This window comes from Colius striatus, chromosome 4 (genome assembly GCF_028858725.1).
Source record: "Colius striatus isolate bColStr4 chromosome 4, bColStr4.1.hap1, whole genome shotgun sequence".
NCBI lineage: Eukaryota > Metazoa > Chordata > Aves > Coliiformes > Coliidae > Colius > Colius striatus.
The window spans coordinates 41,942,798-41,969,976 of NC_084762.1; the positions used below are offsets into that span (position 1 = coordinate 41,942,798).

Here is a 27,179-nt window from a genome sequence, read left to right on the forward strand (position 1 = left end):
TAAATTTAGTATTTGAATTTTTTGACTGTTTTGTACTAAGAAAATTGTGGGGATAACTGTATTTTGACATAGGGGTAATGTGACAATTATTTTACAAAACAGTGTGATGTTTTCAAAGTCAGAAAACTTGCCATGGTATTAACATAATGTTTTGACTTTCTTTTTCTAGATAGAGATCCCATTCTGTCATTTATAGGATAATGATGTGGTTAGAAAGACAGGGTAATATGGCAGCATTATTTTAATTTCCAAAGGATGAGAAGTCTTTATACTCCCTGTACACTTGAGCTCAGCAAGCCAGGAGGGAAGCTTTGAGGAGCTTGTTGTGAATCCTTGAACCAGGGATGAATTATGGAACTAACTTTAACACATCCATTAACAAGGTCTTAACACGTGAGAAATTCAGCATTGGCTCTTTTAGGCCTAACTTTATGAGACTCTCAAGTTTCCCAAGCAGTGCAAAATGCACTGAATAGGACAGAGTATTTCACTACAGATTTTGAGGCAGTAAGTCTAGTTAGTTGGTATGAGTTTTCTGTTTTGTAAAAAAGTCAACTTTTTTGTTTGTTTGTTTCCAAGTAACTGTGCAGCTTACATAGATGTAAGTGTTGGAATTGATCACTCACCACCAATGGCTGGACATTTAGTAACTTGGCTGCTATCTAAGCAGCTAAATGAACTATCTCTACTGTATTAGAAAGCCAAGTGCTGGGTGTTATAGAAAATTTGACTGTGTGATACAGGTTTCTGCAGAGAGAGTTAGAAATGTTTTTGTTTTGGTTTAGTTTGGGCTTTTTGTCATGTAAACATAAAATACCTTTTTTTTTTTTTTTAAATAGCATAACACTTCTGAATTGTGACCGTAAGCAAATCTTTGATTCATTGCTGTAGTAGAACAGATGGATATTGTCATTATTGGCAGAGAGCAGTAAAACAATGCTCAGCAATATGTAATTCGGGAATATGCCTGTCCCATTAAGGATAATAAACTGTCACAGTTCAGTACTTTGATGACTTTTGAAGCTGGCAGGTCCTAGAATATCTTGTGATAAGGTAGTTCATGTCTGAGGTTATAAACTGTATGTTTGATATATCAGTAACTTAAACTGTGATAAAGGTATGTTTTAATACGGATTTCCTCTAGGGAGATTTCACTTTTCAGAAGGACAGAGATATAGAGAACTGTGAGTATCATTTAATAAGTAGATCCTCTGGGGTTTTGCATCCCAAAGAGTGGATGATAAGGTTTTTTCTGAGACTCAGACACCTATTCTATTGCACTTTTGTATAGAGTTAAGTCAGCCTTCCATGCTATGATTGTATCTGAATTTCAGACCTGGAAATAATGTCAAGCTTATGTCTTCGTATGAGTAGATAACTTGTCAATAGTGCCTACTGGTGCTTTCTCAAATTATTCTAGCAAATCCCAGTCTTTTCAGTGTGGCAAGAAGAAAATCAACGGTAATTGTGTAGTAACTCCTTTTTCTTGTTACTAAAATATTTTATGTTCACTTAGGCATTCAGTCTTGGAGGAGTATTTGTTTAAAGGCCAATAACCCAAAGGCCTGTATCCAGTGTTGCTACTTACAGGGAACACAACTTGGAAGAATATTCATAAAGTCAAGAGCTTTACAGAGGTTTTGTCAGCCTGCAATGTTATGTTTGTATGACATAAAGATCATACGCAACCTAAATAAATAGCTTTCTGGCACATTAGCAACTGCTTGGACTATCATGATAGTCCATGTGAAAGTTTACATATTTCACTATCGAATGATGTCCTAACTGTCAGGTTCAAGTTTCTTTGCACATCTGACTGACAAAAAACCTCTGAGTAAGGATCTTGAACTTTTTTAGCTTTTTGTTTCACAGGCCATTTGGGTGAATTCCTGTTAGTTTCTTTAGGAAAGAAGTCAAGTATAGATGTCTGCCTAGGTCTAGCTGGGTGGTTTTCCACAAGATAGTGGAGGCAAGTCTGCATGGTTTGTCTTGGGCAGCTATGTAATAAACGTCAACATCTCGTAGATATCTTTGAAGTTTCTCCTTTGGTATGGATGGAAAGGGCAACTGTTTTGGTGGTAGTTTGACTTCCCATCAATATTCGGAACCTTTAAGACAAGCAGTATTAAACTTGTATCGCTTTATGTGTGGTTAAGGAATACTCCAGGCACTAGAAAGCAGCAGCATGTGTCTGCTTTCTTTTGTGGTGCATCACTTTAAAAAGGACTAGTATGGTGTGATCAGATTTGGGCTTGTTTCTTGACATTGTTGAGTTTAGGCATGAAATCTTTGGATTTTGACAATCTGACTGACAAGGGAAGGAAGAGTCAGAGGGATATATTTTTTCAGGAATGGAAGAAAAATTTTAGGAAAGCTGTAGTTTAGCCAAAAGAGTTGTCACGTTCCCAATGCTGAGTGAACTTTTCCAGGCACTTCATTTTTCTTTGTGAGGCTCATTCTTTGTGAGGTTCATAATCTGTGAAGCACTTAAAATGCACACATACCTCTGAAAGTCTGTTGAGAATTGCTGCCGGAAAGCTTATAAGACATACATGCAAATGTACAACTTCAGCTAATCAAGAATTTGTATTTGAAAGAATAGTTTTCATTCTACAGGTATTTTGTTTGCTTGGCTTTTGTAGTTGTTAATTTTAGTGAAGATATGTGTGAGAAAGTTCTTGACTCAGAGGAGAAGAAATGGTTTATATTGCAGCAGGTGTTTACTCATTTTAATTATTGGATTAATTAAATGGAGGCCAAGCCTGTAACAGACAACTGTAGTGGTTTAGATGAAAGCTGTGTGGGAAGGCTGAAAAATTAATGCAAAATTACTTTTTGAGTAGATTAGTTGTCCTGTGTAAATATTTTGAATAAAAGTAGCATTAATTTTGCATTGCTTTGTGAGTACCATAAATTCAACTGAATCAAAGCTACTGTAAGCAGTTTATTATCTTCTGTTGCTTGTCTGACAGACCATAGGCAGGTATGCAATATCAGCCAAATCTAAACCAGTCACACACGAATTCTCAGAATCAAGCTACTGAACTAGTTTCACTCTCCTTTAGACCAGTTTTCCTTGAGCTGATCACTTCTCTCTCACTGCAGAGTCTTTTGCAGTAACTAATCTGATACTCTCATGTAATCTAGATGAAGCTTTATTCAAAAGCCAGATACCACAAATGGCAATTTCTGTCTCTTGCACAGTTTAACCCCACTGGAGTTTCTGTGTACTGGCTATGTTTTTGGTAGCCAGCTAAAGTCTTTAGTCCTTCTGTTGGCTTACTTAGGCAATTCATCTGATTTACTTTATTTAGTAAGGTCAGCAAAACTGAAAGATTGAGTGTGCTGAAATGAATAATATTTGCTTTGGTTGGGTAGACATAGTATTAAATTATTGTGATGTAATAATACTGCTTGTTGATTTATCAGATTATTACTGCATTGAAACTTTTATTTAACAAAAGTAAGTCTTCTGCGTAAGAAGCATTACTCTGAAGTGTTAACTGCAGATTTATGACTTTGGTGTACATGAGAAGAAACCTGGAATAGAAGTTGTGCTACAGTCTGATTTCATGCCTGTAACTTAAGACTGAAAAAAAGTGTTCTCCTTGTATTTGCATAGCCATTGGGGCTTTCATAAACTTAATTTTTATGTACTTAATTTCAAAGCCACTAAGATTTTGGATTAAGTCTTTTTGCAAATTGTCTTTGTAGCCTGTGATAATAAAATGTTTCTTAAAAGATCAAGATGAGATACTGTGCCTAAAATCCTAAATAGGTAGGACATTTTAAGTCATTTTCTTAGTTGTTTCAGCAAATGTATATATTTCAACCTGAAAATTCTTAAGGTCATCGCCATCTATGTCATTTGTTTAAATGGGATCAGGATAACATGACCTGTATTTAAAACCATGATATGGATAGAGGAGTGTTTAAAAACTTTGAAAGACTTTAATTATCTGTATTAATTATTACACCTAATTCTTTTACTGCAGCTAGAGCTGTTACTGGAGTATCCACAGTTAAATCAAGTTAAATTTTTTTTCTTTGGAGGTGAACTGCCACTTCGGTGAAATTCCTTCATGTTAGATAAATTCCTTAATAGCAGAGTAATGATTTGTCCCAATATTGGGGATTATAATGTATGAACAAAAACTAGAAGAAAAATGAAGATTTTGTTTCAATGTTTTAATGCAAGAGATAAAATGTAAGTGGAGATTGATACAGTGGAATAAATCCTGCTTTCAATTATGGTAATAAATGATAGTTCTCTTTAGATAATATCTACAGTGAAACTTGGAACAACCAAAACCATGTTTATAATTATCAGAACCTTAGAATAAGTTGGAGAGCTTATTACACTTAAGCTTAATTAAACTTACAGTTAAATTACTGCTACTTTATTAGAGGCAACTGCGTCAAGTGACATTTAACTGCTTTAATTTTACGTATTCATTTTGGGGGAAACAAAACAAAACCCCCCAAAATGAGCATCCCCTTTATGTGTTTTAGGCTTGTACTGTGCCTTTGATCAGGAGTTCTTCCACCAAAACTCTTTAATGTATACCTGATTAGTAGAAAGAATTCAGTAAGTAGGTATCTCTACCCACTTAGTGCATTCAAAGACTCATAGGTATAAAATAATTATGAAAAAGATCTGTCCTGAATGTGGTAAAGAAATATTCTTAACTCTGAGCATATCTAAAACAGACTGAATCTTCTTTAAGAGGTATACTTCATTTCCTCTGATATATGTTTTATATTGGACCCAAGATACTATTTTTTAATTATTATTATTATAGTGCTTTGCTTTTGTTCCTGCTTTGTCTTAAACGGCAAGGCTCATTACATTGCAGAAAGCAGTATCTCATTAATTCAGTAGCAAGCCAACATCACCCACAAATTAAATAATCCTGTGTTTTTTGTCTATATTCTTTGGAAATTAGTGGTATGCCTGATTCATTGGAAGTATTCCAAATCCTTGTTGCTTACCTGCAAGCACTTGGAAGTGTTTTCACTGTTCTTATTTGACAGTCTGTTGCAAGTTGCTCCAATTTAGTGAAGGTCATATTTAAATTTAGCAATGTCCCCAGCTATTAAAACCTTGGTAATGCTAGCCTATTTGTACAGGGGAATGCTCTGGTACATAAGTATACCTGGAGTATGCAGTAACAGTCTAAAACCAGCCTATTTAGGCATACTCTTCCATGAGGTGCTCTGGAGTGTTATGTAGGACATCTAAGGGTGAGGTGAATAACCAAAAAGTATACTTTCATTTATCCTAACCCTGTTATTTATTCACCCTTCTTAAAAGTGGAGCCTTTATTTGTTCCAGAATTGGATACTGAAGAAACAGGTGATTGCTTTGTTACAAATGGAAGTGATAACCAGAGTAGTGGCTTGCTCTGTCATCTAGCTGGAGAGGAACAATTGAGTATACAGAGGATTTTAACATGCTTGTCTTTTCATCAGTATTTTATAGAATTTTATCACAAAAACTTGTGTGTGTCTGTGTGTCCTCTCCTAATGCACCATAGAAAACTTAAGATGTGTAACTCCTGAGTTCAAGGATGTCTATGGGTATGTTTATGCTGCATGTTGTCATTACAGAAGCACAGCGTGGAGCTCCTGTCAGGCTAATTTAGAGGCAGCAGTAGGACAGGTTAGTCCTTGCAGATTGACTAAATGCTGCCTAATACCAGGGGTGGTGGCAGAACTGGTGGCAGAGAGGAGCTCTGCCCTAAGGAATGTTGTGGCTAATGCCAGTTCTGGGCTGTCAGGACTCTTACTATAAGGCAGAGTGATTCTCCTTCATAAAGTGTCTTGCAGATTTGCTGCTAAGAAAAGGGAGCACTTAAAAATAATGATTGTAGTATACATTTTTAATAAAAAAGGTATTAGAATTCATTAAAGACAGTGCAGTAGTAATGCAAATATTGTTGTGACTGGTTGCCATATCTGAGGTCCCTGTGGGAATGTTCAAAGTTATTTGACTCACCTTAGGAGCTGGAACTTTAAATCCCAAGTTAGGGATACAAAACCTGAGTGGCTTGAGGAGGGAGGGAGGACTTAAGGGAGGGACAGACATCTGAACTGAAAAAAAGCCCTTTGCTTCTGTAAGTACAAGCTTGTCTTTCAGCTTTGTTGCTTTGTTTCAAAATTGAGACAAGCCTAGGAAGGGGATGAAAGCTGAGACTCTATTGTGTGTGCAATGAGCGGAGAATGGCATTCAGATTCTGCCTATTTTCTCAAGAGGCAGAGATAGATATATGTTGAGGGGAAAAAAGGATTCTTCTTGGAAATAAAAAAGTGAAGTACTCACAGTCATTTCACTCAAGACTTTTGCAAGTCTTAAACATGTTTGGTTCCTGTACAAAGACTGTGTATTTGAAGAGTTTTTGAGAATGTTGAAGTGGCAATGTTCATTGGAAGAACATGATTTGTGTCATATGAAAGACCTAGAGCCCTAATGAACCCCTTTCCAAAAGGCATGTCTTAATTTGCTGGAGGAAGGCACAGGGGATGGAAAGTACCATGCAGTGTTTATGTACAAAAATAATCTGAATTGTCTAGGTTTTGCTGCATATGTAAAAGGAGCGTGACAGTATTGTTTTTACATTGTGTTCAAAGTCAGAGTGTTCCAGCAACCATATCACAATGTGTTATGAAAGAGCAGTATAACACGAGTCCAGACTGGTGTAGGAACTCCAAGAGTATTCACAGTGAGACAAAATTCCCCTTGAACTAATGACTTAAGCATAACAGGGTACAAGTTCAGTTTGTGGGAAATGTTGGTGTATTGTGGGTTTTGGGTTTTTTTTTCTGATCTGAAGCAATGGTTTCCAAATAACTTGGTGAGAAGATGTAAAGCACAATAATGAAGATTCCCCTGATTATGTCTCTTTAAGATACTTAGCCACTGATTGATTAGCAAAGATCAGATCATTTGCCAAAATTTAAATTGAACAGGGACAAATGAGTTCTGAAATTCAAGGTGCAGATTTTTTTTTTTATCCGAATTGAGCAACATCATTTATCCTAAGTGCTGGTGCTTACTTCAGTGTCATTCAGTTGTTCTGGTGTATCAATGTACAACTCTGTGGTTTAAAAAAGCCTTGCTAAGTCTCTTCTTGCCCTTGGTTTTTGTACTATACCTCTGTTTTACATATAATTGAAACTATACCAGTGCCTGTCACTTGTTAGGTGCCAGAAATGTTGATTTTATGTGAAATTAGCCAGTAGTGCAGTTTAGAACCAGTGACTTCTTTGTAAATAATTGATGTTTTTTAAAAAAAAAAGTGATAGTCCCTGATTATCCAACTCAAAATCCCATGTATTTGTCCATTCATCTGTGAAAAACTTTTCCTTTTTTGTTTGTGTTTGATTTGTATTACAGGCAAAGCCACACCATTCGTGTTTAAGCAATGAATTGACTGTCTAACCTTTTATATTACATTTCTACTTATATGGATGTAGAAATTTTACTTATGTGAAGTTGCATTAGTAGTTTTGTCTGTGCAAGGAAGGGTCTACAATTCTATGACTTTTGTTTGGTATTCTTATGGCACTTATGTGGTTTTACAAGATCCTTGGTAAACCTGCATTACTGAGAGCACTAAATGTTTCCAGTTTTAATGCAAGTCAAAGAAGAGTCTCTCAGTAGATGTTTGCTGCTTTTTCTTTGAACAAGAAGAATCTGTGATACTGTCAGACTCTGAATAAATATGGTTTTGATCATGGCTCCTAAATAAGGAACTGAGAGACTGAAATCTGGGTCTGCATTGGTGCCATTGCAGACTTTTGTGTTGTGTCAGCTTTGAATGTATTATGAAATCTGTTCATAGTCCATAAAATGTGCAAACCATATTACTGAACTGCAAAAGCCCCACTGCTGATACATCAAAGCAATCAGCAGCTGTCATCCAGTTTTAGCCATGGTACTTTTGAATGCCTTAATCCTCTTCCCAAACAGAAGGAGGCAAAGAGAACGTTCTTTCTTTATATACCATCCCCCACCTCCTGTAGTTTTCTGATGTGTTGGTGTAGCAAAATCCAGAAGCTGTGTTCAGCAGCCATTACTGCATGGTACAAGGCATTATTTTTTTGGCATCTAATTTGGACACTTCAGTCCTCCTCACGTATGCTAAGCTCTTTCAAATTTAGTTTTTATTAAAGTTAGAAATTACTCACATTGTGTTTACTCCCAAATGTTTAAAATATCAAAGTGATTATCCAATTGTACTTAATTTTCATTTATATCTACTTCAAATTGGAATTAATGTGGTATTCTTTGTTCCCTTTCAATTGCTGAAGGGGTGTATGCTGAGATTGTATTGAGAACCTAAGTTACAGGAAACTTCCATGTCTACCAGTAGAATGTGTTTTATTTTGTGAAATGTTAAGGTTTTTAGGTTTTTTTATAACAGCAAACTTTTTATAAGACAGTTATGACAAGTTACCTCTCTAAGAAGCAGTCCAGATATGCTGCAAATGTACATAGCTGCTGTTACAGCTATGTTTAAGATCTATGTTTAAGGTCCAGTCTCCAAAGCGGGTAAGGCAATTTTTCCTAAGTAAGGCAAATTTTCTTCATTAATTTGCCTAATCACTTTTCCTAACTGCATCTTAAGAATATTTTCCAAATTTACATGAACACATTTTAAGAGAATAGCATAGAAAAATTATCTATATTCAACTGAGATGTCAAAGTTATGGGAAATAATTTATAAAGGGTGTTTTTTGTATATTGTTTTTAATGTTTGTTTATTAGCTACTCTCTTGCAATGAGAATTTGTGCTGCAAAGTAATCTTTACAAAGGAATGAGGTATGCAAGTGTAAAATTGTCAGATTACAGTTAGTTCATTAAATTGTCTGTCTCGATAAACTAATAGGATATCATTTTAAGTCTTTGCTAACCTCCAGCCACTCAGACCAAAAATACTTTTCTCTTTTGAAGGAAGGTGCTAGAGACAAATTTAACGTTTTAAGAATCCACTTGTGTTGTCCTATTTAGCCAAACAGAATTTAAAAAATCTGCATTAAAAAGTGTGTTGACCAAGATAATGCTGAAATTCAGATGAGAGAAAATAGCATTTGATAAATTTTGTTATGCTTAAAAATGCTCCTGTTATTAAAGTTGCTCTAGCACCAACTACTCCTACGCTGCAGTCTGCTCATTTGTGTGACATGCTATCCATCACAACGCATAAGGAAGATCAGAGATTTCATGCAGTAACTCCAGTCCTACTTCTGTTGTCAGACAAGAATCTCCCAGCAGCCACATTGCCTTCTTGTGATTTACTCTTGCAAGCCCATTTTTCCTTCCCTCTCCATTAACACCCATTTCCAAACTTCTCAGTTTGAAATGCCATCTCTTTACATCTTGCAAATGTGAGAAGCTTCAGTGTTACTCATTAGGAAAATAATTAATACCAGGAAAGAAAACGTACATTTATCATTTTGGGATGTGATCTAGGTTGACCTGCTTCTGCAAGGGGGTTGGACTAGATGATCTCTAAAGGTCCCTTCCAACCCCTACCATTCTATGATTCTATGTTCATGCCAATTTTTTTCTAGCTTACACTGAGTAAGAGGTTGTGTGTTTGTATTGCTCTTGACTGAACACAAAAAGAAGCTTCAGATTCAATGAAAAATCAAGGTACTGCCTCATTACTATGAAATCCAGTTATTGGTAGTTTCAGTGGAGTATGTGTGTCTCCACCAGTTGTGCAACAGGAAAAGCAGTTTTTGTGGGATAGCGTCCCAGTGCTCAGTGAGTTAATAATTGGATGTTCCCAGCCAGTCAATGGAGAGGTGCAGAAACTGAAAGGCAATTTCAAAGTGTCAGTAATTTGTGGAAGAAGGGAGGCATCTCATGTTAGTTCATTCTCTTTTAATTTCTTCCCCCCCGGCTCCCTCAAGAAGGTCATATGCATGCAGTAAAGTCTTAAGAAAGTCTAAAGTAGTGCTATTTTGAGGTTTTTCTTATTAGAAGGAAAAAAGGAATATTATCTAAAAAGGATCCTGCATTGTTTTTAAATTACAATTTTTTATTTCAAACTTTGCAATAAGAAAGCAGTAGGTGTGTGGGATGATGTCTGCCTGTGTGTTCTGTGCTACATTACCAAAGTACTACTGTAGGTATTAGAGGATCATTTTCTCTTTATTTTTGACATTTATTGCATTTTCTGTTGCAAAGTTTGTTATACAAACCACAGAAGAGATTGTTCCTAGACTGATATATTAATTCATGTAAATGGCATTAATAAGTATTTCTTTTCCACTTTTATAGGTTATCGAATCACTAGGGATTATTATATATAAAGCCTTGGACTACGGTTTGAAAGATAATGAAGAGCGGGAACTGAGTCCTCCGCTGGAGCAGCTCATTGACCACATGACTAATACCACAGAAACAGATGGCAGTAGGGATGAAGGATATGATGCTCTAGATGAAGGAGTGGAGGATGATGATGATGACAAAGAGGAAGTTGAGGCCATTCATTCCTTTAAAGATGTCATGAAGGTACAGTAATAGGCAGTTTATATGATATTTCACGGCTTTTGCCAATAAGAAAATCAACTGTATTTTGTGTGTTGCTGTCCAGTATGATATTGACTGTAGACTTTACTGATTTCCTTGGTCATTGTGTATGTTTTGCTTTCAAAAATGACATGCAGTAGTATTTCATGTTTGATGGTAAGCAACATAAAGTTCGTGATTAACTTCATCATTGGATGTGCCATTAATACCACATTCTGATTTCATCCATGCACAGGAGAGTCAGCCTTCCAGTGTAATGTCTGTTGAATTACTTTGTGTATACTTGGATACTTCATGGGCTCTTTCAATTGATTCACCTTTTCAGTAGTGCAGTATTAGTTTAGTAATTAGTTTAGTAATTAATCCTTATCAGTTTCTTCCTTTGCCAGTCTCCTCTACTGAAGCGGAGGAGTACTTTTATGAGAATAGCTTGTTGTATGGAGTGAGTCAGGATACAGTATTTCATTGATGATCATTCTGGTTGTGGTTCTTGACCCGTGTTGTAAGATGGAAACGTAGCTTATGAATTTTAATTGCAATGACTTCCTTAATGTTATCTGAGCTACTGTGAACAATCATTTAAAAGTATTAACCCTCTATTTTCTGTGGAGTAGCTTTCAGTACAAACTTTAGAGCCCAGTGAGCTCTTAGTCTGAACAAAGGTATTTTGACAAAATTTGTATAATTAGTTTGCCTTGTAAATAGCCTGAGATAGTAATATCAGTTGGAAAATTTTATGCAAATTTGTACTAGGGGATTGAACCTTGTGTGTTGCCTCTTTGTAAATACAAGTCTTATCTAAGGACCAGAAGCTTATTGCATCACAGAAGTTAAAGAGTGTAGTGGTGGAAAGTGAGACCAGAAGAGTGTCCCGGATAGCATATCAGGATGCATCAGCACGGAGAAGCAAGACCTCACTAAAACCTGCCACTTCTGATGGGTTGACAGTAAAGAGGGGAACTCTTAGGAGACTGGAATTGGAACAACTTTTGTTTGAGATGCTTTGGTAGCCTACTTGCATCAGAAGCTTCTCTTTCAGAGAAGCAGGGGTCAGAAACGGCCTGCCTGGGTGGCTGAAGTGTTCTCCTCTTCAAGCCCCTGCCGCTCCTAGCCATGCTGCAGGCAGGAGTGGAGGTCACTTTGCTCTCTCCTCTCTCTGCTGCACTCCCAGTTGCCCAGTCATCTTCCACAGAAGGGGCCAGCAGCACCCTGCTAAGCCCCCGTGGGAGCTGCTCCAAACAGCACAGTGTTACACAGAGGCTAGATACAATATATCCTCTTTTCCCTCAGGTTGGCAAAAATGCTGTGAATTGGTAGGACACTCGAAGTTGGTCTCTTAGTGCAGAGACAGCAAACACCTTTATATACACAGAGCTGAAGGCAGTGGCTTGTGGAAGTGATTTTTTTTGCAAGTTCTTTACTTGATTTCTGTACAAAGTAAGTATAGAAAACTTTGCTGAATTTTGGTTATACTTGTAGTTAATGCTGAAATACAAAAGGCTAAGAAAGTGGTCAGGTTTCAAGTGTAAAGGCTGCTGAATGGTATCTGTCTCTGGTTCTGCTTTGTTAATATGTATCTCTGCTAGTCTGAGGTACCTGCCTATTCAGGTGTTTTTAAATCAGCTCTTGCACCTGAAATGGAAATTTAAATGTACAATGTTACCATCTTTTGCTACTAATTTTTTATCATCCTGGAAATGTACCGCTTTTGTGACTTCACCTTAGTGAACTGAAGGTCAGCTGTCATTTTACATCATCCTTTTACTCCTCTCTCACTTTGAATTCTCTTGCTTTTGTTGCTTTGACCTAAACTATTTGCTGCAGGCTTAGCTCTGCGACCCACCTTTATTCTTTACTCTGTGTTGCTACTTCATTGGCAGTACTTGAATGGCAGCATCATTCTACTGCATTTTTTATGTCAGTGTGGATTTGTAAGATCCTTCTTTCTTGATTTTGTACCTTTTCAGGGCTAAGACCATGTTTTGTGTGTGGCTTTACCACCCAATCCGCCCCCCAACAGTGATAACCTATGTTGCAGGCTACACCCTTATTTAGCCAGTGACTGTTTCACAACAGTAGTGTGTGGTCTTGAGATGATGAAACTCAATTATTTTAATTCCCTTTTGGCAAGACTCATTTTGAAGCTTTCTTCCCTGCAGTTGGTAGTGAATGCTGAAGCAGGTTTGCTCCTTGAATTGAGCAACTGTTGTTCTTGCCTACTGTGCACTCTCTAAATTGCAAGCTTGAAAAATGGTGGACATGGTCTGTGTGTTACTTATATTGATTTTTAAGTTTTTGAACTATATAGTCTTTGGTATGGACATAATTTTGTCCTTGATTATATGTTTCATCCTTCTCTAGAAAGTGTCGTTGTCAGACCCAAGGCCTGTGTGGCACTGAGACTGAATTTTTCATCATTAACCACTAATGTGGATGACCCTGTTTTGTGATTAAGACACAGAGATAGATATATGTCAGGTTTTTATGTAATGTGGTGTAGACAAGGTCAATCCTGACCCTCCCCTAACCTGGAGAATACTGAGTAATGTAGTGGACACCTATTCCCAAGAACTGGGAAAAGAGTGAGTGTTAAACTACTGCCAAGATCATCACTGGCAAAGTTTCAGTCTGCAGGAGACACAGACAAGCTTTTGTGCCACTTCTCGATTTTTGATTTTTGATTTCCTTGGCAGGACCAACCTGCTGTGTAGATTTGATCCACTGTTTTAAAAAATGCACCTATGAAGAGATGAGACATTGGTTGCCAGCCACTGAACTTTTTTAGTCTGTGATGTATTTCAGATATGGCAGCCCTAGTGCAAATCAAGGGATAAACAGAGACAGTAAGGACTGGATGTTTTCAGACAGACACTTTCCTTGTTTGGAACCCTCTTCCCTGCCCCTATCTACACTACATAAACACCATGCACATACAGTATAGGAAATCTGTACATCTCAAGAGTGCCAGGTTTGCAGTCCACATACACAGGGATGGAATTGTACATATGCTGTGATCCTGAAGGGTCAGGAACACATCAGGTTGGCAGCGCATGTATGGCTTGGGGAGTCTTAGGTCAACGAAGGATATAGACAGAGCAGGCCTGGGCAGTGTTGGGCTTGCTAAGGGTGTGGGAAGTCCTGTCATGAGACACCTTTATCATGGCATGTGGCCCTCCCTGATACTGAAATGAGATGATGCAGTTTATCAACCTCTTCCAGAGTATGCTTAAACCCTAATTTCACTCCTAATCTCAAGGTTATCTCACTCCTTATCTCACAGATCTCTGCAGTCAGATGGTTTAAGCCAGCATCACTTTTCATGTTGACCTAGAGGTGCTTTCCAAGCATCAGTTTATCAGTATCTGCTGTCCTGAGCCTCAACCCTAAACCAAATTCCATTATTACTCTTTATTACAGGCCATCAGCCTCTTCTAATTCCAGATGTAAATAAAGCCACATTACTCTTTGATAACAGGTTTTGTTCTGTGCTGGTATGTGCTGGGCTGAACTGCCATCCTAGCCCTAGCCTTGTCATTTTTTTTCCAGCTTTGAATGTCAGCCAAATTGCTACTGCCAGAACTAGACTTTACCTTAACTCTTTTGCAGAGCAGAGGTCTTGTCAATAGTATCTGCAAGTTGTGACATTGACTTTTGTCAATGCCGCTGCTACCTTTTTCTGCAGGTCTTGTAGGTGATACATGAGGAAGCAGTGGTCTTCCTGAACCAATATCTCACTCTTACTTATGTTCACCTTTTGCCTCAAAACTTAACTCAACTTTAACAGCAATTTTATCTGTATCTGAGCCACACCTTCTTGTCTCATAGACAAATATAGGTGGATGGCCCCCGGTGCTAAGTGGCCTCTGGTTCCAGGCCTTCCCTAAGTTATCACTTTTAGGTAGTGCAGTAATAGTGCTAATTCTGACCGAAAGTTAATTGTCATGCAACTGCTGCTTCACAAAGATGAATTAGGGACCCAGATCCCATAGTAAACAAAACTCCTACTTAGGACATCTCCATGCTGACCTTTTAATTTGTGTATTATTTTCAGAGCAGCATGTGCAATATTGTGTTATCTTGCTATAACAAGTGTAAATAAGATTACAGTTTGCAATATTTTTATTGGTAACATTTAATGTTTACTTCTAAGCAAAGAGGACAAATAAATTGTTTCTGTCAAAAAAACTCTATATTTCAGATAATTTAATTGTCCTTTAATCATTGGCATGGTCTCTAAAATGAGAAACTTGTGAGTCTGGGTGTCTCACACATCTTGGTAGTTCAAGTATATGACTGATTTCTTTCAGCTGGAAGGAACTGAAATTTACAGTGGTGATATTGGTCAGATTGTGTTTTGAGTACTCTGGTAATAGTACAGATAAAGTATCTATGGCATGTGTAGAGTTATAGAGCAAAAGAATATGTCCTGTCTCCATGCAATTACAGGCAGAATGAGAAGATCTAGATTTAGAGCTAAGCATTTTGGAGACTCCCTTCTGAATTTGAGAACATAGATCATTATCATATAGATGGTATGACCCCATGTAAGTATAACATGGGAACTTGTCAGAGAAAATGCAGTTACAAACAAGTCTGGTTATTTGTTTATGACAGTTAAAGAGCTCATGTTACTGGAATTCAAAGGCCCATCATTTTGCTTAGTCTGTGAGGTCAGAATCAGTAAGATGCAGCTTTCTGTAAATCTTTTTAAAGCTAGGTTGGCTTTATCATTTTTATATGAGCTTGTAGAACAGTGTTTATTCTTCATTTCGTAACAAGCAACTTGCAAGGTACCCTGTAACCCTGTCAGAAACTGGTGAAGATTTTGGAACGTTACTGAGATGGTAACCAATGCCCCAGATGTTGTCAGTTCTTTTTATTTTAAAAAGGAATGCCACAACACTGTCTGTGAAAATCATCACCCTCAAAACAACAATTGATTATCTGTCCTTCTGTTGAGTCCTATTTATAGTGTCTTCTGTTGAATCCTGTTTGTAGTGCACTCAAATGTCATATACTAGTCTATGTCCATGGATCTTCTTTTAGAAAAAGGCAGTCTATATCTCCACATGTTGGGAGGGGGATAGAAATTACAGTGGGTTGGAAGTCCTCAGTTCCCTTCACTTTTGCTGTCACAGTACTTGAGCTTGCTTTGATGGCTTGACCAAAAATTAATCATCTTCTACCTGTGGATCTTCAGTGGGCCACACAGACCCAGTGTCTGAGAGCCCTTTTGTAACATTGGTGAATCTCCTGTTTCAACTGTTTCATTCCCTGGAAGTGCAACTATGTGATTTTTGTACATCTCAGGTTCTGAGGAGGTAAGTTCTCCTTTAGCATTCTTTTTTGCAGTTTAACTCTTTCGAGGCTGTAAGCTAGAAAGAAACCCAAAGATCTCTGAAAAAAATTTTGTGAATACCCCCCCATATCATACTACTATGCAAGACCCTTCAAACATTGGTGCAGACATAACTGAAGGACTGGCAAGGTAAACTGTGGTGCGAACTGAGTCTTGAAAGGAACCAATGTTTGAGACTCCAGTACTATGCAGGTCCAGGAACTGTGCAAAATGAAGCAGAAGAGTCTTTCTGCATGTTTGAGTCTTCATAATATATGAGCAATATCTCCATATTGTTAGTTTTAAAATAAAATTATTTAACAATAATAAGAAAGTTTTGATATGAAAGGCTCTATAAGCAACTGCAGAGCAAGTGGATTTATGACAGCTTAGAAATCTACAAGGGAAAGATAAGTAGAAGAGGAAGTAATTTTGCCCTGTTTACAATGTTTAAGAAATACTGCTTAGAAATGCATGATACCAAATGTACTTGCAAGGAAGTTGTCCTTCATGACTTTGGTCTTCCCACTAAAAAGGGTTGCTTTTTTTTTTTCCCCCTCACTTCTTCTACAAAACAGTGGAAACATCTCTTCCATCTGTGTCTAATTCCAGGCTGGAGACAAAACCAAATCACATTTTCTGGGGTGATTTTTACCTTCCCATTATGGCTCACAGTAATGCATCTACACTGGTTAAAACCCCTTGTACCCGTAATTCATATAATTATACTGGTTTAACCTGTCTAAGGTTTAAAATAGTCTGAGGAATCTAAGGATTCATCCAACAAAAGCAGGAAACTCAGATTGGGTGTTCAGATTATTTTTACGTATAGGGAGGTGAAATTTGTGTGTGGCCTTTGAGGCAAAGTAGGGCATGGACTTTTTTTTTCTCAAGTGTTTTATGCTGCAGTTGTTATAAATAATTCATACACGGGTAAAAATAAAGTTCCATTATTTAGTGGAGGTGGAAGGATTCTTTGTTGGTAATGTTGTCCCATGGTGCATAAAGTGCAGAATTTGCCTTAAAAAATAAAATTGTCTAAAATGTACAAAGCAATCTGTTGCAAATAACAGATTTAAATATATGAAGTTTTCTCTGAAGTATCAGAGAACCCATGTTAGTCTGCACTACCTAAAATAGACCTTGGAGACTAAAGTAGATCAATGAGTGTTTACTTTCACAAGGTATGTTTTCTTTGATCAGATTAATTTGAAATTGTAACTAATGACTGGAAATCAGGGTAATAATCAATTAACACAGTAATACTGTAGTGACCCATAACAAAGGTGGGGGGGAAGAGGGCAGAGCCACCATAACCCGTACCTTCTCTGCCCTGTCCTTAGCTCTAGCACTCAGCTGGGCAATGCAAACTGACCTCTTCAAAGCTGAAGGGATCTGCATGGGAGTCTTTCTCTTTGCTCACAACCACCTCCCCCATCCAGGTGTTAAAACTGATAAGTGCATAGAAAGCCACGATGAATTTTTTGGATTCACTGACAGCCTAGTAAAGGCAGTAGATCTGCTCTGAAAAATTAGCCAGGACAGCAGCTTGTCTTATTGTAGGGTTTGGCAAAGGTTCATCTTGTCAGAATGTAGTTTCCACTCATGTAGACTTTGCAGTCTGCAATGTTCATGGTGTTGGAGCTAGCTTTTTAGCTCTACTGGCTCCATTCGCTGTTTTTTTACAGATACTCATGACATCTTCTGTTGCGTCTGTAAGGCACAAGTGTTTTTTGATTTCCATGTAATACCAGCATCCCATAGGGAGTATCCAAAGTACCTTATCAGCACTTCTTGTGTTATTTACATTATATATGTGATATGTGTTCTATTAGACAGGTAAATGATAGCATGCAAAACTGTGATACAATTTTCTCTCTGGTATAACACAATGGTTCCCAGTAGCTGCCCTCACAGGCCATATTCAAAACACCAGATTAACTTGTTTCTGCAGTTTTAGATTGTGCATATTCAGATCTTGTTAGAAATGAGCAATATAGGTGCTCTTGTTGCTGTAATGCTCTGCAGGCGTGAAAGAAGCAGGGTTTATGGGGTGGGGGTGAACATCTTAATTAGGCCAACTGATTTAACTGGGGGAAAATTACATTAGCCCTTCCAGGCTGAAACAAAAGGTCCAGAGTCTCTACTGTAGGTCACTACAGTATTACTGTGTTAATTGACTATTACCCTGATTTCCAGTCATTAGTTAGAATTTCAAATTAATCTGATAAAAAAAACCCCGTACCCTGTGAAAATAAACTAAATGTCAGAGTCTACAAGTGCTTGCCTGCTATAAATTTTGGAGTCTGTAACTTCTATGAGGTGTTAGAGCCTCACAATCCATCAGGAGAGGGATCAAGAGGAAAAGTAGCTATGGAAGCTTTGCCTTTTCTGGGTCTTACCAGGACACAAATGACTAGACTTGGGGACTGCTCGGGAGCTTTTTCTTGCTGATAGCAGTTGTGTAAAAAACAATGAGGTATTCAGTTGTCAATATTGATAGTTCAGAGTCACTTAAGGGATGATATAATTGTATTGCCAAAGAAGATGGAAGCAGTGTAGATGCTACAAAATTACTTAATTCCTTATAGAGGCGTATTGTACTGTAACAACCACATGGGAAAAGTAAAGAAATGAGCAAGGGCCCTTTAATTAAGCCACTGTGATTTTCTTGCTTTTGAATTATTCAAGAGGGAGCCTTGGGCTTGAGGCAAAGCTTCTTTTGGTGCATTTATTTTAGTGTTGGTAACAGTACTAAAGCAATTGAAACATTTGTAAGAAAATTGTTTGAATGACTTAAAAGTAAAACTGATTTTCCAAAATAATGATCTCTATTTTAGCTATGATTTTTAAAATATGCTCTTGATTACTGTGTTCCCATGATGCTGTTTTCTGCTCTCCTTTCCTTAGTGCACTGTTACATGCTGTATTTTAGAAAAATATGTAAGTGAGATAAAGCCATTTGATACAAAGAAATAAACAGGGTGTATTAGATTGTGCTGTGCTCTGAAGATCTGAATCTAAAAGTCAGAATATCATATATGTCCCGAATGTTGGCCTGAAGACAGGGAATGTTTTGCATTTCTTAGTAAAACATTTTTTACAGTAGATTTTTGTTTAAAACATGTAGTTGCAAGATCCTTAAATAGTATTATAACTGAAGCAGTCCTGAAGGGTAGTTTTCAAAAAGCTGTAATTTGCAGGATGCATGGCTCTGAGTGTATTTTAAATGATTGATCTGCTGATATATTTAATGAAAAAACACATTGGGAAATGCAGTATTCTTCTGGGTGATGGCTTCAGTGCATTTCTCAGGTAATTTTAGCTTTGCCTTACTGCATTGCTTGGGCCATACCACCCCAAAGCTTGTGTATCTGTGCAGATGAGTCTTGTATGTTTAGTTTTGGAGAATTTTTTGACCTTCCTAGTAACTTGCACTAACTAGTGCAACTGAGCAGAATGATCCCAAGACATAACATTTTTGAATGCATTAAGTTTGGCAGAGCATTTGTAGAAGGGAAGATGTATGCTAGCCTGGATGCTATAGGAAGATAGCAGGCTTGGGAATTCGGGGATTTTGTGCAGGGAGGCGAAGTGAACTGGCAGAGATGAGTAGCAACCATGGCTACTCATTGTTTGGAAGCTACAACTAAATCAAATAAAGAAGATTTAGCAGAGGGATTAACAAAGGCAGGGAGCTAAGGGATTGTGCTAAAGGAAGCCAGCTGTGTGTGAGGGCAATGCTTCATATGCTGCTCTGAATTTACTTTGTGTAAAACCTGTAAAGAAGGCACTAGGACGACTGTAGAAGCTTGATTGGATGGAAAACAGAGGAGGTTTTTTGCCTTCGCCCTGAGGAAAGAATGAAAGTATTTGTTTTATTGTTATTTATGTATTTACATCTCTGAGAAACAGGCTAGGAATTTTATTTTAAACACTAGAAAAACTAGGAGTTTGTTTTATTGTTACTGAGTTCATGATGGAAAAGAAGAACAAAATATTTTGGGTGATATAAGCCAAAAGGGAGTTCTATGGGCTTTTTGTCTCCCTTTCTCTTAGGACAATGCAAGCTTGGAGTGGGGACAAGAAGATCCTAGTGAGCAATTGTATTTGGTTTTCCTTTTTGGCATGCTAGGGTTTCTTGATGTTAGCACTAAGACCAACACTTCCTTTAGAGGAGCAAATTCTCATGAGGTCAAATCTCTTTATGAACGGACCTGATCCACTGTATCATACCGTGTGTAACAAGTCCCCACATGCCTATTTTATGTAGTCACACACACTTCCACAGGTAAGTGTGAAATATCACTGTCCTAAATCCACTTTTTAAAGCAGAAAGATTATAAGATGATGTTTGAACACATGACAGCATTGGGGGGTGAAAATAAGCTATAGGATTTTTTTTTAAAAAAAACCAAATTTGACTTCTGTGGTAGCATGTAATATTAACAGATGAAAAAATACAGCTCAGGAGAGTATTAGCATGATTTATTAAGTCTCTTCATGTCTAGACAGAGGAATCGTGTCACAGTAGAAATATTTTTAATGGCTCAGAGGTTAAAAAAAAGGTAAATATGTTTCCTAGGCAACACACATGTTTGGAAATAAAAATTTCAATAAGGTTAATTTTGACCTTGTGTTTGCATTTGATTTCTTACAAACCTATATATAAAGTGAAGGGATTCCTGTTCCTGAGCTGGGGACAGTTTGTGTAAATCCCTTTAATGTAATTTTAAAGTAGCTTTGAACGTGACAAGTGCTGAAGTGAATTATGTTGATAGACAGGTTTCATTAATTAAAGTGATGTCATTTGGTGTCTTAAACACTTGTCCTGTTTTTTCATTCTGGGCAGTGTAATTGGAGGTCAACACTGGTCTACTTTCCTTTGAAAGTAACCACTGTGCTCGTTTTAAAAGGGTGATGTCAGTCCTTTTCACATTTTAATGTGTCAGTGAGCAAAGGAGGGGTGTTTATTGCAATGTCTTGTCCTGGAAATGGTGCTTACTGCCTTCTGAGCCAAGGTACTTTGCTGGGGACTTTCCAGTGAAGAGTCTGACTCCCTGAGGCACTCACTTATGATGTCACCCTCATCAGAAATGCTGAAATCTGTCCTTATGAGAAACTTTTTTAAGAAAAGACTGCAAAATAGTTGAAAAGAAACCCACAAAACACTGAATACTATGGTTAGTTTTTCTTTCCTGCCTGGGCCCACTTTTTGTCACGGGTGGTGGAAGAAGGAGAGGGAGATGTGTCTGCTGCTTCCTGCTCTCCTGATGACCTGGGAATGAATGGCACCTGTCTGCTCTCAGTCTGGGTCTAAGGTCAAGCAAGCAGGTAAAGCAGAATGGGTGTCTCTGTTGCATTCAGGACACTTTCTGCCACAAAGATGAAACTCAAGAGGTTTGTAATCTCTTACCAGGTATTACTTCTGCCTAGGTGCTCAACAGCGAACTGCTGAGGTGAGATAACTGGCAAGATAACCATGCCACCCTCCCACTCTCCTCTATTGTCTTACATGCCTACCACAATAAAATTATTAATAATTTTCTTTACCGCTGACAGATAAAGATAACCTCTCTTTGAGATTAATTTGGCAGCTCTCTAGGCCTTTTAATGAAGATGCTGGAAGCAAAGTAATGAGATTCTTGACAGCTCCCTGCTGGTGTCACACAGAGTTTGAGAGAAATTAGCCCCTCTCGTTTTCCCCATCTCCTTGAGCTTTCACTTCATCTTTCTCACAGCACACTGATGCATTCTTAAGGATACTGGTAAAAAGTCCTTCAGAAACATGACAAGACAGTGGCATTCTCAACTGTCTTTGCTAGCAGAACAAGCTGTGAGCTTTAACACCACTTTTACACCAGACTCATTGTAGATGTGATAATATATCCTAAATTTAATTTGACGCTATCAACAAACTCCAGTTCAGGCACTTTGCCAGTGCTTTAGATTTGTCCCTTTATCCATCGCTATCAAGTTGTATATAAAGAGGATGTTAAACTGTCTTTAATCTTGCTGGAGGTAGCAAAGTTTGAAACACATTTATATATTTGCATTTCTATTTAGCTGTACTTTGCTCTTAAGTGTTGTTTGGGATTTTTTTAAATAACTGCCCTGAGTTTTGGCCCTCAAAAGTGGCTTCATCATGAAAAATGGCAGTACAGAGTAACTTACCCAAGAGTAACAATTTGTCTTTTACAACACGCAGGAGAGTGCTCTACCATGATCACCCCTTTGATAACCTTACTCTGCATGGGCTGAAGTCACTATAGTATTAATTACCTTCCAGAGATTTAATTGCTGTTATATTTATTTTTTGGAAGGCATTGGTAAACGTATAATGAAAAGGCAACTGTTTCAGTGGACATGTAGTAGATGCCTCTGAAGTGCCAGGGATTTTAAAGGTAGCTTTGAAGTTGAAGAAAGAAGATGAGAATACCTGCCTGACTTGCAGAGATATATATCTTTCATATGTAACTGAGAACAGGTAAATAATTATCTGTGGTGCAGGTCCTTAGAATATTTGGCATGAAATCGTTTAATTACTTTAAGAGCTGTGTTTGAAAACAAGGCACTTTTGCTGCAGTTGACTGAAGAACTAAGAAAGTGATTTATCTCCTTCCATTTTCTATTTTTCCCTTCAGAGAATAAGATTTTGATCAACAAGTGACTGGTAGCTGGGTTATGGTCTGTTAGGCTTTTTGCTGGGTTTTTTTTTGTGTTGGTTATTTTGTTGTTTGTTTTTCCTTTAACCATTCTCTGTCAGGGACACATCCCTTTTACTGCAGAACATACTTGTTTCTACAAAGCTTCTTCATAGATAAGAATGGTAAGGCTTATCTGATAACGGTGGAAATAATCTAAAGTGCTAAATTAGTTGTTAATTAAAAGCAAAGTAATAAGAGGTGGGAAGACTTTTAAAATATTTTGTGTATTTCTTTTTCAATGGGCTTTTTTTTGAACACACAAAGACATTTTTTTCAAAAACAATGATCAGCATTTGAAAATGAAAGTAGCTCTTTAAAAAAAATACAACAAACTTTGCTTGTTTTCACAATCAGAGATTAGCCAAGGTGCATCAGTTTACCTCATTCTGCAAGTGGCGTATTTTGAAGTAAGCAAGCTAACTTTTAGAAAGAGCAGCCAAACTCTATGGAAGAAGAAGAAGAAATATTTCTGAATTTAGTTTTTTAGATCCTCTTTTGCTCTGTATCTTTGGGTTCTTATCTTGTGTTGACATCTGGGTTGTTCATACTTTTTAGAAGCAAGGACTAATTCCCGTCTCCTACAGGGAGTCGTGAGGTTAAAATAAAACTAATATATTTTAAGGTTGGAGCAAGAGGTCAGCCTTCAGATAGTACTAGAATCTTCAAAATCTCTTAATTAGAAATAATGAAGATTATATTTCATATATATCTGTAGGAGTTCAGAACCCAAGATTTCATTAAAACCACCAATTACTACAACATGCATAATAATTCACTGAAAACATTAAAAGTTTTCATATAGAGACTGAAATCTTTTTAGCAGTTAGTGCAAATGTACCAACAAGGCAGGGACAGGATGGAGAAAGATGCTGTAGCATTTTAAGTGATCTGATCAGCTGTGGCTTTAATCCAGGATTTTAAAATTTTCTTTATCAGGAAAGATTCCTGCCAGCTTAGTGGTCTTTACATCAGCCTCAGATCTCCATCAGCAAAATGGAATTGCTAATTGCTAGTGTCACAAGGATGAGAGAATACATGCAGCATGGACTAAGAGGCAGCTACTCTGAAGGAGCCACTTACAGTGCAACTATCACAACTATCAATGGTGTGGACTCAGTGCAGTTTGCGATATATGAAGTGGCCTTGAATGCTTGAAAGAGTGGTGGTTTTTTAGTCCTGTTACTGCTGTTGGCAAGAAATGTGTGGAGTCAAAGCAAAGCAATAAAGCTGTCTTTCTTTGAGCTATCAGGGCAGTATAAACACCATCTGCAGTCCCTACAGGTGGTTAATCTCACCTATATACAGGGCATGTGTCAAAGTCATTGACGCTAGAGAATTCAGTTTCTAGTAATTTCAATACTGGAGACGACTTCCAGGAATGGAGTATGCGTAGATTAAAAAGACAAAATAGAGCATCCCCACCAGAAATGGAGGGAACTGAGGAGAAAATTACACGTTTTAGGTTCCAGTGTATTGGTTATCTGTTCTGCTTGAGTAAGCAAGGATATATATATATATTTGAATTTAAATTACTGTATTTGTAATCAGTTATGTTTATCAGTAAATTATGAGTTAAGTAATTTTGTCCATACCTATCTTAGAGTGGCATACGTTTTAAGTGTTAACATTTATGCAACTGATATGCTTGATAACAATTCCAATGTGGATTCAATAGCTATAAATGCTAACAAAAAGAATTAAGCATACTTACCTAGAAGAAGTGGAAGAATTTTTTGTAGGCCTTTTTTATGCAATCAGAGTTTCAAGACCTTATTTCCCTGACAAAGGTATTACAAATAAGGAGTATGGCGTTAATGAAGGAATAGGTTTCCATACACTGAGATAAACTGAAAGCAAAATGAGACTGTTTAGAAATTGCTGAATTTATTCATTGGAAGTGAAGTTTAAAAGCTTGTTATGTTTAGTAATGCAGTTTGTTTAGTTATGTTTTTTTGGATGGGAATAAAAAGTCATGCTTCAGGACAGAACATCAAAGCAAATTATTATTATGCCTACCCAGAGAAGTTTCATCACTTTACAGAAAAACAAACAAGCTTCCCACACACATACATTTTAAAGCTCTATGTGTGAGCTGTAAGTTGCTGCCAACAAAGTGCATGTTTTTATTTTAGTTGATATATTTTAATTGGATTTTAAGTGGTTCATGAATAAAACTGCCTCACATTAATATATTGTCTTTCCTTTAGTAAGTGTGCAAACATTTGAACTGTTTACTAATGAGATTGATGGGCATTACTGAGAAATTGATAGAGAAATAACCTCTCTATTATTCTCTCCTTCCTTCTCTATGTGTGTCAGTAAGATTTGATTTCTGATTTGAGCGTCATTCCTCACCATTATCTGCTAACAAAATTGTTTTCTCTTTTATTTCTCTCTTTGAAATTTTCACTACTTTCTACTTTTTTTCCAGAGATGCTTTTTATCTTTTTCTTTTTCCCAAGCACTACCCTGAGGGTAGTGGCTGGTTTATATGCTTGTGTGAAGGTTTTGGAGAGTGGGGAAAAAAGAAGGGCATATGTCCTACTCTCATTCTCTGCTGTATGTGCCAAGAATCTTGGTACAAAACCAACACTCCTCTCTTTTCTGTGGAACAGAAGTAGTAGTTCCAGTAAGAGGGCACCCTCCATCCCCAAGGGATGTCTGAGAAGCATGGCAGATAACCATACAAAATGACATTATGGGGATGCAACGCTCTGCTGTCAGCTGGTGGGGTCCAAGTTAGTTGATAATCTCAAGAGTGGCTCCATAGCTTAATGAGCTGTTAGATAAACAACTACTGGTAGCCCTGTGAATATGTACTGCCAGTCCCTTTCTCCTTTAATTATCCAGTTTTATCATGTTTCCCCATCTATGCCTCTACTCCATTTTTGAAGCTAGTTTCCTAACCCCAGTGCCTCTATTGTCTCCTTCATGGTGCTGCTCCTGCATGAAATGGAGATGTGTGAGCAGTACAGATGACAGCTGCCAAATGTAGACTGAGCTGTTGCCTTGCTGAGAGCTTTAGAAAATGGTCTCTGCTGACAGGCTAACTAGTGGTTTTGCTAAATGTTGCAGGGGTTGACATTTCATGTAGAAGAATGAGATAAATCTTAAATTGTAGGATTTTACCCTTGCTCATGAATAATCCCATTGATGTTCCACGGAATAGTCAAAGAACGAGAGCTAGTAAATTCAAATTACTGCGTATTTGTACTATTTATTCCTCCATTATTCTGCTAAGAAATGACAGAGAACAGTTTCTCTGAAACTAAGACAGAATGCAGAATTGGTTTCACTTAATTGGCTCTTTTGAAATAAGCCTCTTAGAGAAGCAGGATGTTGTTAGTTCAGCGTATAAAGACAGTGTAACAGTACACCTAACACGTTTTCCAGAAACAGATGTATGTGGGGGGGTAGGGTGTATTTAAGAGGTAAAAATAACTTAATAGCTTTCAGGAAGAAATGGGAATTTATGCATAAGCAGCTTTGTCAAGAAGTTTGCACTAGCACACAAAATTAGTCATTGAAAAATTAATGTCATAATGTCCAGTGGAAATATCATTGTCTCACAAAAACATAGGTTGACCTTCGTTTGAAGTCTGTTTCAATAGTCAAGGTCTTTTTTCTATACTGAGAAAACTGATAAAGAGTAAGAATAGGGGTCCTTGAGCATGAAAAATATAGAATTCAGCTTAAAAGATGAAATGCAGTCAGTAATGTATACTGTAATTTGCTTTCCATTTCTTCCGAGTTTCCAACATTCCTGGGAGTTTTACATTTTTTCAAAAATGTTCATAAATGTGTTAAATATTTGTAAGACTTGTTTCCCTAAAGACAGTATCATGTAAATGCAACAGAATACAAATTTTCTTAACCTTTAATTATTTCTCTCATTGGAAAAAGTTCACGTTTAAACAGTTCAGCAAGGTGTTGCATCTGCTATCTGTTTAAATTTTATCAATATTCTCATCACTGCTTAAATTCAGTCTGATACTGTGGAAAAGTAGTTAAGACTCTTCAAATAGCTGTGAAATATGAGATTTTAAGAAAAAAAATACAGTCACAGTGCTCAACACCTCAAGGCAATCAATCAGTACCTGGAGGAAATGGTGTCAGGACAGATATTCTTTTTACAACAAGACAGTGGAAGAAAGTCCTTAATTGTGAACCAGTTTCCTCCTGAGCACTGTTCAATTGCTCAAGTTTTGCTTTGTGTTTATAAAAACAGCTACAGCATATGAAATGGCACTGCAGCATTTCCCAAACACAGTCTACCCACATGACTCTTTCAGCTTTACTTCCACACTGATTTAGGTTTTTATTCAGGAGTGCATTTGCAAACATTTGCCAGTCCATTTCTCTTTGATGTTTAAGCATATACATATATATATAAATAATTTGCTAAAGTCCTTTAATCCTCAGAGTTTGCAAAGTAGAAGGTAATTAATGAAGATGGAGATTGTACGATACAGAACTGGACACTTCTTTAAGGATCAAGATCTTATGCAAAGCACTGTTTTCAGTCTTTGTTTTCATCATGTAATTCCCATTTGCAATTTTGGCTTTAATTTCAGCAGCTACATTTTTTTC

General features: G+C 37.2%; 1 protein-coding gene across 1 annotated transcript in view; it reads left to right on the plus strand.

The window, feature by feature from the left end:
- SPIRE1 (spire type actin nucleation factor 1) overlaps nt 1-27,179 on the plus strand; it is a 132,415-nt gene that overhangs the window by 51,185 nt on the left and 54,051 nt on the right. Inside the window, exon 3 of the mRNA XM_061994452.1 lies at nt 10,293-10,526. Within this exon, the coding sequence (XP_061850436.1) occupies nt 10,293-10,526 (234 nt within the window). The remainder of the gene's footprint in view (nt 1-10,292; nt 10,527-27,179) is intronic.